Source organism: Austrofundulus limnaeus, unplaced genomic scaffold (assembly GCF_001266775.1).
Source record: "Austrofundulus limnaeus strain Quisiro unplaced genomic scaffold, Austrofundulus_limnaeus-1.0 Scaffold194, whole genome shotgun sequence".
NCBI classification, from domain to species: Eukaryota; Metazoa; Chordata; class Actinopteri; order Cyprinodontiformes; family Rivulidae; genus Austrofundulus; species Austrofundulus limnaeus.
The window spans coordinates 966,360-976,554 of NW_013952596.1; the positions used below are offsets into that span (position 1 = coordinate 966,360).

The 10,195-nt window shown below is 37.1% G+C and overlaps 3 protein-coding genes across 3 annotated transcripts in view; all 3 read right to left on the reverse strand.

Moving 5' to 3' along the window:
• bmerb1 (bMERB domain containing 1) overlaps positions 1–3,192 on the reverse strand; it is a gene marked incomplete in the record, with an annotated part of 21,088 nt that extends 17,896 nt beyond the window's left edge. The window contains 1 exon segment of the mRNA XM_014018534.1: positions 2,921–3,192. Coding sequence (XP_013873988.1) covers positions 2,921–3,008 — 88 coding nt within the window.
• Positions 3,193–3,818: 626 nt separating this feature from the next.
• mpv17l (MPV17 mitochondrial membrane protein like) lies at positions 3,819–6,726 on the reverse strand. Its single transcript, XM_014018533.1, has 4 exons — positions 6,131–6,726; positions 5,461–5,531; positions 5,169–5,198; positions 3,819–5,021 (listed from the first exon to the last, which is right to left on the reverse strand). The coding sequence occupies exons 1-4, from the start codon at positions 6,432–6,434 to the stop codon at positions 4,806–4,808; spliced, it is 621 nt and encodes a 206-aa protein (XP_013873987.1). The 5' UTR covers positions 6,435–6,726; the 3' UTR covers positions 3,819–4,805.
• A 387-nt stretch (positions 6,727–7,113) lies between these two features.
• Positions 7,114–10,072, reverse strand: ntan1 (N-terminal asparagine amidase; the record flags this gene model as incomplete). Its single annotated transcript, XM_014018531.1, is given in 9 exon segments — positions 7,114–8,210; positions 8,332–8,445; positions 8,761–8,858; positions 8,923–8,976; positions 9,056–9,109; positions 9,207–9,280; positions 9,448–9,556; positions 9,659–9,724; positions 9,963–10,072. Coding segments are annotated over 9 exon segments (850 nt in total), but the record flags the coding sequence as incomplete, so codon positions are not given.
• Positions 10,073–10,195: the final 123 nt, after the last annotated feature.

A 10,195-nucleotide genomic window follows, 5' to 3' on the forward strand; every position in this document is an offset into this window, starting at 1 on the left:
AGTAATTACTTAATAACTACTCAATAACTACTCAGTAACTACTCAAAAACTAGTCAGTAACTACTCAGTAATTACTCAGTAACTTTTCAGTAACTACTCAATAACTACTCAGTAACTACTCAGTAATTACTTAATAACTACTCAGTAACTACTCAAAAACTAGTCAGTAACTACTCAGTAATTACTCAGTAACTTTTCAGTAACTACTCAATAACTACTCAGTAACTACTCAGTAATTACTTAATAACTACTCAGTAACTACTTGATAAGTAGTCAGTAACTACTCAGTAATTACTTAATAACTACTCAGTAACTACTTAATAAGTAGTCAGTAACTACTCAGTAATTACTTAATAACTACTCAGTAACTACTCAGTAGTTCCTCAGTAGTTTGTACCTTATTGTACACTGCTACCCCTTTTGTTTGTTTGTTTTCAAGTCCACAGCTAATCAACATTAGCCAACACAAACACAAACTATACCTCAGTGAGTTTTTAGATAATGAGCTAAAACGTAGAGTGGTAGTAGCTGAGAGTCACCCTCAGCACACATTGTGAAGCAGAGAGGAACCCACTCGCACCTGATTTAAAATCTGACTAAATTGATTCCTGACTCTCTGCTCTTTCAAACTTCTTGGCTCTTTTCACATGACACCTCTTTTCACAGAGCGTCAGCCGAGAGGATGACATTTACAGAGACACCAGCTTGTRTGAAAGAGAGAGAGATAAATTAGAAAATTTAAAATTTAAAAACACAGACCAACAGTTCTTTCCAATAAACATTTTAGGCAGTGAACCAAAAAAATCACAGACATAAAAAAATTTTCCAAAGAAGTTTGTTTCTCATTATGGGCGARAAAGACTCCCCCTCAGTGCATTGATTTAACCCAATGTTTCTGCCAATAACGCACACAAAAGCTGCAGCCTCTAATAACAATATTAGCAAACCACTTAATGCACTAATCAATGCTCTGACCACTGAACGTGTAGCTTCTGCTCCAGCTGCAGAAACAGCTGCTCTGCAGGCAACACTGTTTCACATTTAGTCTGATCATTTCCTGTTTGGAGCCGAAGCAGGCAGGATGATCTGATTGTGGCTTTATTTTAACCAGCATCTTTAAACAAAAAGATAAAATGACTTTATCACTAACCTGTTCAACATGTCTCTAAATAAAGAGCAATATTTTGTTGTGTTCAGCTTAATAAACAAATAAAAAATTGTGTGTAAAGGTCAGCAGCAAATCTACTTTTTTAAAGAACTTGCGTCAAAGCTGATTCCACCTTAATTTGATCAAAACAGWAAAATAAAAAGTCATTTCTGTTCCTCATTGATACAGGACAAAAACAYTTTCTCTGAGAAGTAATGTTCATAACACCGTTAATGAAGACAAGAAATATATTCTCAATTAAACTGGCTGCAGTAGAGATAAATAACACGATCAAATACACAGACTCAAGTTAAATTACCCCCATTTAATTAGAAGTGAAGTCTATTTTCTTTAGATATAATTAGAGAAAAACAGCTTAAAGCGTCTGCAGCAGTCACGCAGGATTTGGCAGCATGGAAATGTGAGCATCAGTGACACACACACACATACATCCTGCAGTCACACTGAACACACCGCTGCTGCTGAGCCACACCTCTCTCCACAGGAAAAATAAATACATATAAACATGTTGGGCCCAAAACAGAAAAACAAAACACCCTTATTTGTTTTTTAAAAATGCATGTACGACCTGCAGGAAGCAGCCTTCCTTTTCGAATCATGCTGAGAGAAAGAAAAACAACACTGAATAAATGTGAGACTAAAAATAACCACCGTGTTATCATACGTCTTTTCAGACTTTATCTGGAAGTTTCTTCACTCCTGAGATTTGTTTTAATCCCAAATAAAACACCTGAACGGCACATAAACATCTGTCCCGATGGAAACAAACTGCCTTTCTTGACATTTTTATTGGTTTTCCTGCTGCAGCTGAATTCAAATGGTTGAAAACTTCTCATGGATRCGGAAGACTCAGCTACCACATCAAAGTTTAGTCAAATATCTGTAAACCTGACTGACTTATTGACATTTTTTAAAGGTCATTTGAAGGAGGATCCTAAAAGTTTTGTTAAAATTATCATGAGACATTTTGTAACAGAAACAACAAAGATTGTATTTGTTCTGCTTGGAATATGTGTTGGGCATCACTCTCAGCTACTACCACGTCAAATAYAAGCTGTGAAATTGACTGAATTACAGCAGCTTTGGGGTGAAAAGTGACTTGGCTGTGGCGGCCATCTTCAGTCACGTTGACTCCAATAATTTGATGCATATGTTATTTTTATTTAATTTTATTTTTGCAAGTTTCATTATAATGTGTCAGGTGGTTTGAGAGATATTTTGCTAACAGAAAAAAATTGTCACTAGTTTGGGGTCAGGCGAGAACARTAACTGTCGAGTAAAGAGGCTTGAAAAAATCAAACCATATTTATTTATCCCAGGTATCCTCCTGCTGTCTCTGAGTAAAAATCACTATAAACCTGGACTTCATGGGTCATTTTGACCCAAAGGCAGCAGCAGGGTAAAAATAACTCATAACATAATAAATAATTCCAGGTGAGGACAGGTGCTTCTCCTTTACATTTTAGATTTGATTTCTTCTTGTTTGTTAAATGAGTTAAAGTTTTTGATCTTTTCTTCCTGAAGGGTTTCAAACTCCTCCACGCGCTACACAGACCGTGCATGTGGGTAAATACTGGGCCTATTTATTGGAAACATCTCAAACCTTCTGTGAGTCACACTTGTAACCGTTTCAGCGCCGGATGCTGACTCGGTTCTGCTGAAACAAACCCGACCCAGTTCCCGCTCGTCTCTCGGGCTCGCGGCTCGGGGGGGACGGACGCTCCTCGCGTTCGGGATGCGTGTTTTTCTCACCTTTGTCCGTCGTCCACGCCGTTTCCGACACGGCGCCGTAGCTCCTGAGCACGCGCTCKGTGTCCGAGATAGATTTCTTCAGTTCCATGTCGGAAGAATTCACGCGCGCCGAGAAAACTGAGAGTGGATCTCAGGATCGAAACAATAAAAACGAAAGGTTCCCGGTGTTTGGTTTTCTTCAAGGCAACTCGGTTTCACCAAGTGACAAGCGACCCGCAACGCTGAGCATCTTCAGAGGAGCCTTCAAGTCCTGGAGGATGGAGGGGATGCAGTGCGCATGCGCAGCACGGACTGGGATGGAGAGGATGGGAGACGCGCACTGGCGCTCAGATAAAAAATAAACACGGTGGCTGACAAGTAAAAAATATTTTTAAAAGAATAATAACACGACGTGGAGCTGAAAATCATTTTKTGTTATAGTTATTTTCAAATCCTAATAAACAAAACATGACTATAAGTAGCTAAAAGTTTAAATAACCAAGAGCTAACTTAAAGTCAAAACTATAGCGAAACATTAGCTAAAAGTAGCAAAAYGTTAGRTAGCTGTTCAAAGTAGCTACTAAAAAGTTACAATTAGGGTAAAAAAAAATAGTGCTGCTGGCGCAAATATAAAATGTTTTTGAAGGAATTAGCGATTTTAAATGATTTTCTGTGACGAAAATCTTTGAAACTGTCAAACATTTAGAAAAGTTAAAAAGTAACAAAACCTAAAATTCACAGCATCCATCTTCTGAACAAGCCAAACATTTTTAAATTTAAAGAATACAAATGTAAATGTGTTCAAAAATCAACGAGGATGTTTTATTTCACAGTAACATCAATAACTGGTGCAAGAAATAGATAATATAAAGAAAAACTGATGTTAAGATGAGTCAGAAATTTCAGGCACCCGCTCATGAATGATTTGTTAACAACAAACAAGATTGTAAAAATACTTTTAATTTCCAGTTCAAGTATTGCACATTATTTTACAAATAATCACTCAAATCATTTAAATAAATCACTCAAATACAATACTGATGTCAAATTACTGCTCCTTCAACACAATTTAAATATGATAAACATGTGTATACTCTTCCATTATAGATTAATAAACAATAACAATTTAATTAATCCAGTATTGATATATTCTTACAGCATCATGAACTCTTTAAATAAAGGATAGAAACAAAAAGAATGAGTTAAAAGGCAGTTTTTCCTCTGAGCTGCACCATTTTTTAAAATAAATTAAACTCTTCAAAAGACTTAAAATACAAGAAAATCTTCATTAAATCTTAAATCCTCTAAAACACAACATTTAATCTTTGTTCAAATATGTCAGAATGTCAGATTATAAATGTGAAACAGGCAGGCAGCATTTTTACATTCAAATAATCCTCAATCAAACTGCAAACTTGAAAAAACACAATCATTTAAAGCCTGAAAAACAGGTTTGTGATTTTAATAAATAAAATTAAGTTGCTATTCAAACTGTAAGTATTACATGCCACTACTTTAAAAGTTAAAAAGTACCAGGATTTGACACGGACATGTTCAAATATTATCTTTGCAAAATTAAAATATCAAACTAATCGTTCAGCTACCAATCCACACWGTGGAGGAGATTCTTTGTAACACATTCAAGTTTCTTTAAAATGATTCAGTACATAAAAAACACAAAACTTGATGAGAAATTAGAAAAACAAGATGATTGTTCGACTTATTTCTTCCTGTTAATTGTTAAATATTGCAGTGCTGTGTACATTCAAAGAGCTGAATAAAACCTTGCAGCATTAATGATGGACATTTCAGTCTGGCAGTGTTACTGAGATATGAACCACAGAGCCACAGAACTGGACCTGGACCTGCTGCTTGTCTCGTCTCCCTTCGTCAACAGCTGACTCTGCTACTGCACGGGTTTAGCTGTTGCAGCTTCCTTCAGCTTAGAGTCCACCATCTCTTCTGCCGACTCTTCTTTAGGAGGGAACAACCAAGCCAGAGCGGCTCCAGCTGTACCGTCACCGGTCTGACGGGAGAAGCACAGGAAGATGGCCCAGACGAAGGCGCAGCAGCCGGTGAAGACGGTCCGGATGTACGGGGGCATCAAGGCAAAGTTCAGAAACTGACAAAAAAATAATATAAAAACAGAAAAATTCATTAAGAAATGTGAACAGGACAGCTTTGTGTAACCATTTACTGCCTGGACCTTGGAGCTCTGATTATCTTCACCACATGCAAATAGTCCAACACACAAAATGTTAATATTTACCTGCATAAAAGGCCAGTACATAAGTCCAGTCTGAAATACACACAAAGAACACAAATTACTAACTTCATCAGTCAACATCCACCAAACATATCTGCAATAAAATCACTTCTACAGGATGATACAAGTAACTGTCTTCACTTTTAAATACAAGTCCAAGTTCCTCCTTTGTTTTAAAYCTAAATACAATGAAGCCTAAATGCATTTAACTATGATATAATAACACAGAATTATAAAGTGGAGTTTAAACAGTTAATGGTAATATGTCTGTGTTTTAGTTTCCACTCTGACCCACCTTATACGTATTCAGAAATTTATTCCTCCAGTCCTCCAAGATGTCCTCTTTACCCTCCAGGAAACTGACGCCTGGACGACACAAAGGATTTCACACAGGAATCGTTTACAGATGGTTTTCCATCAACACCAAATGTCCAAAGTGTCACTAAATTAAATCATTCAGTRCTAATTAAAAAACATGTTAAATATTAGTTTATATTTTATATCAAAGTTAAAGATTGCTCCTCAATTATACCTAAAAGTATGAAGTCTTGCTTTAATTTCTCAAGACAGAACTACCATACATTTTGCACAATGAGTTTATAATGTCCAGATAATATAAATCTTCCACACTAGACAAATCATTCTTAAGAAGAGCAATAAAGATTTTAAAAATTTCTAATTTTAAAGTGCTCACTTTGTATTTACATGGTATACTTGGGAATTTAGAATAAAACTATTCATCAAAGCATGACCAGATGAATACAAAAATGTGTAGAATTATAAATATAATTGTTGTATAGAGGCCAGATTTGTGAAAATTTGCATACATTTATTGTTAAATATAAATTTATATAGTAAACTTATAGTTTTGTGGCATGTATGTGATGTATCTTTATACTAGAACAGACAGGGTGGTGATTCATATTTTTATCCAAGGGTTGTTCTGCCGTGATGCGTTCACTGACCTGTGTAAAACACAGTTGTAGCCAGGGGCGCCGCCGCCGCCTGGTCCAGGAACAGCTTCCTCATCACCATCCCGGCGGAGTTTCCAGGAAATCTGCGCTCTAGAAACCGCATCCAGAAGAAACTGAAATTGCCGTGAAAGCTGAAGGCGACCACGGCGACGTTCCTGGTCTGGTTCCAGTCCATTTCGTCCCTCCGAGACAACCGCTGGTGGACCAGGTCTCCTCCGGCGAACAGACAGCCGTAGAGCGTGACGTTCGCGAACCACGGGAAACGACGGACACATCTCAGAAACGCCTGTAACATGATTTTATGTCTAAAATCTCAGACTTGCGGGTGTAAAATGTGTTTTATGTTGGCGCTGTGATTTTCTCTCCCAACCCGAAGGCGAGCATCACTAAAACGAACAGAGCTCTACGTTTTCTCCCGTGTCTCAATTAAAAAAATTAAAATAAAATAAAAAACACCGACGACATAAAAAAAATTACATATTTCTAAAGTACTGAAAGTTGCAAAAGCGCTATAATTTCACACGGTGTGGCCCTCTTGGTTGTCAAACTCCACTCAGCACGACAGATTTCCACCGATCTGGGTTAGTTCCTGCGACGTACAATTTCTTACGCACTTATATTTTACGTAAAAGAAAAAAAACAGAGTGGGCGGAGCGTAGACGTGAATGATTGACAGGTATGGATGGTTCGCATAAAAGTAAAACTTTAATGGTAAACCAGTATTTTAATTTTGTTAAATTAATTTTGGCAGATGGAATATAGTTTTTAATCACATAAAAATYCAAATATTTTGACTAACAGAAAACACATTAACATTTAACTAGTTTTAGCTTTAACATTGACAATGCAGTTTTAGCATTTTCACAAAAATACTAGTTTTTCTAGTGCAGCTGGTGTCTGCAAAGAATCAACCGAATATTTCAACTCTTTTAAATTCTTAACGTTTGTAACACTCTGCAGGCATAAACGCTTCAAACTTTTACTGATTTACATTTATTTTGCAACCAGCATGCTCACAAGTTGCAACACATTTCACCAAACACCTAAAGCACATTGCAGCCTCTACAATTACACAACTTGTGAAGAAGGCCATTTSTTCAGATTTTAGCTGGTTTACAATWACTCAACCTGTTAAAACTGAACTGGATTGCATTAAACAAGACTCTTCAGCACCCCTTATAAAAGAATGTGATCAGAACACGTGTTTTCTGAAGCTAAGATTTTATAGACAGCAGCAAGTACAGTATGTGATAAATAAATTACATGAAACTCTTTTTAAGGTGCATTTACACACAAACACTTTTACAATTTTCAGATATTTGTCATGTTTTAAACATCAAATTTTCTGACAACCCATAATTATTCCATACCTGTGTATTTTAAGGTTTTTCAATAAATGCACACTTTTCAGTTTGGCTCTCTAAATATTAAAAGGCTGCAATCACCTTTTACTGCACRGTGTTGTCTGTAATACACTGATGATGTTACTAAAATCATATTTGCTTAAAGTATTTTCAGAGTCTGATCATTTTGGCACAAGAGTAGCTCACAATCAGAGATCAAGCACGTTTTTTTCTGACGCACTAATAAACACTGAACTTTTGCTTTGGACATGTTTAGGCAGTCAATGTTTATGAAGCAAAAAGAGTTAGGTTTCACACAAAATAAGAAAGTTGTTTTAYACTGATCATTATAAATCAAAACAGGTAATAAATAACATCGACGTAGCAGGCGGCGTAAGGTGCAAACTTCCGAACTTACAGGAGTGGAAATGACCGTTAGAAACACAGAACCAGAACATGACGAAACAGACGGTGGATCTGAGGGTCACAGTGTTTTCCCATCAAGCTGAGAGGCAGAAATAGGCAAAAAGAAACAAGATAAATCAGCGATAAAGAGTCTATGATTGGACAAGCCTCTCCCAGTCCCCATCCTGGCTCCTGCGGTAGAGCTGCGGCTGACTGTCTGGAAACAGGATGTCCGAGTACGGGTGCGCCAAAAGGAACTGGATGGTGGACTTCATGTGCTGGACAAAGTGCGGCGGCTCAGCCAGCGGAGACGTAGACAGGTACTGGAAATATTAACCAAAAAACTTGTTTTATATCAACWAATAAAAAGGTTAGTCTCATTATTTAGCACTTTAATAAACAAATAGTACATCAACATCTGGGTAAATTAAGTAAAGACTCTACCTTTAAAATGGTGTCATCATTCTGTGACAACCAGAAGGCAATGTCCATATTAGGAGACCACTTGCATGGGCCAAGTTTAACAAGTCCACGGTTTGAGTCGTATATGTCGGCCATCTGCACAAAACCAGAATTGTTTTTAGAGATAGATATTTTGTATTTTTCAGGCACAGTTCAATCCTATACTTCAATCAAGTAACTAAGTTACCTTCAGTTATGAGAACACTGAATGTATCAAAAATACATTTGACTTATTTGTACTCTGACTTTAATTTAAATTTAGATAGACCAAAATATTATTTGTCTTTTGCCTTAATTTGATTAAAAAAGCATTAAAAAATGGAACACTTGAGCAAATATCTAAACTGTTGACAATTACAAAAAAAACTTGACTTTTTGACTTTTTGGCTAAAATCACAAACTTTATTTTACCGGTCCTCCAGAGAAAGTGCGTGCAGATCGCAGCTCTTCTGCAGGTCCTTTATGAGGGAAGGAGGCAGGAAACACTTCCCCTGTTTTAACATTTACACCTGAAAAACATACAAAAATGAACCAAAACGTTACAAAAATTAACACAGCACAACTGTAACTCACCTATTCCATAAAGAACGGGTCTATGAATTCCATTTTCAACCATGTCGTTCATCTCTGCAACRCAAAAGAGTTTAACTGGGTGAAGCTGGATTGTGTTTAAATATAAATATCTTTCAGATGGTTGTAATAATACCTGTGATGCAACAAGTTTCCAGGTGAATTTCCTCCCTCTGTTTCTGAAATGCTGCTATAAAGTTAAAAAAATTGCGAATTAAATTTGACGAAGCTCAGATTTTGTTCGGGAACAGTTTTTGTTTTTAGAGAAAAAAGCGTCTGATTTTTACCCAGTATGTTAAAGCTGAGTTTGTGAGACGTTTTTGCATCATCATTAAATCCTCCGACAAGATGGAGCTCAAATCTGCACACAGGAAAGGAAAAGAAACGGAAGCAAATAAATAAATGAGATTTAAAATATTAAAATAGCATCAATCCATCCATCCATCCCTGTGTGAGAGGCGGGGACAGGCTGGACAAGTTGAAAGTCCATCACAGGCAAACAAGAATGAATGTATGTCTACGTCATACCTGCCCTCTTTACAGACTTTACTCAGCAACGCCACAGCTTTTACAATGAGCAGGACTTCAGACCAGGTGTTGGAGCCGTCACAGTGAGCAAGGCAAACAGCTCCACTACCTATAGAATAATAAAATTACATCATAGTCGGCACAGCTACTTCTTATTTTATTTAGAAGGTAAGCTAAAGAGACAGCGTGTGTTTTGTAGAAGGAACATTACCGGTGTGTCGTAGGACGACCACATGGCAGGTCGTAGCATCATCCGATCCAAGGACTGAAACACAGTCTGAAAAGGATTTAACGAAGCATGACGTCATTATACATTAATGGTATAATCAAATATAGCAAGCACAAAAGCAGCTATAACTTCAGMTTTACAAACACTGAACTAAAACTGGCGTGGTAGTAACTGAGAGTCCTCCTCGGTACAATTAGACAGTGCATGATCTTAGTTTATAACAATGGCACACAAGGCAGCAGGCAACATGCGTCCCATCAAGATTCAGATGTATAGCTGGACTCACTGTCTGCTGGTGTTGTTGCTGCTAACTCTCTCTGCTGAACGTACAAGAGGCACTTTGGGTCCACATCGACAAGTGGCCTGGAGCGAAACGTTCTCGCATTTTCCTGTAAAAGGATATATTTCATTGTTTAAAAATGTAAATGTGTAATACCTTTTATGTAAAACAGTTGACCCCCCACTCACACACACACACACACACACACACACACACACACACACACACACACACACACA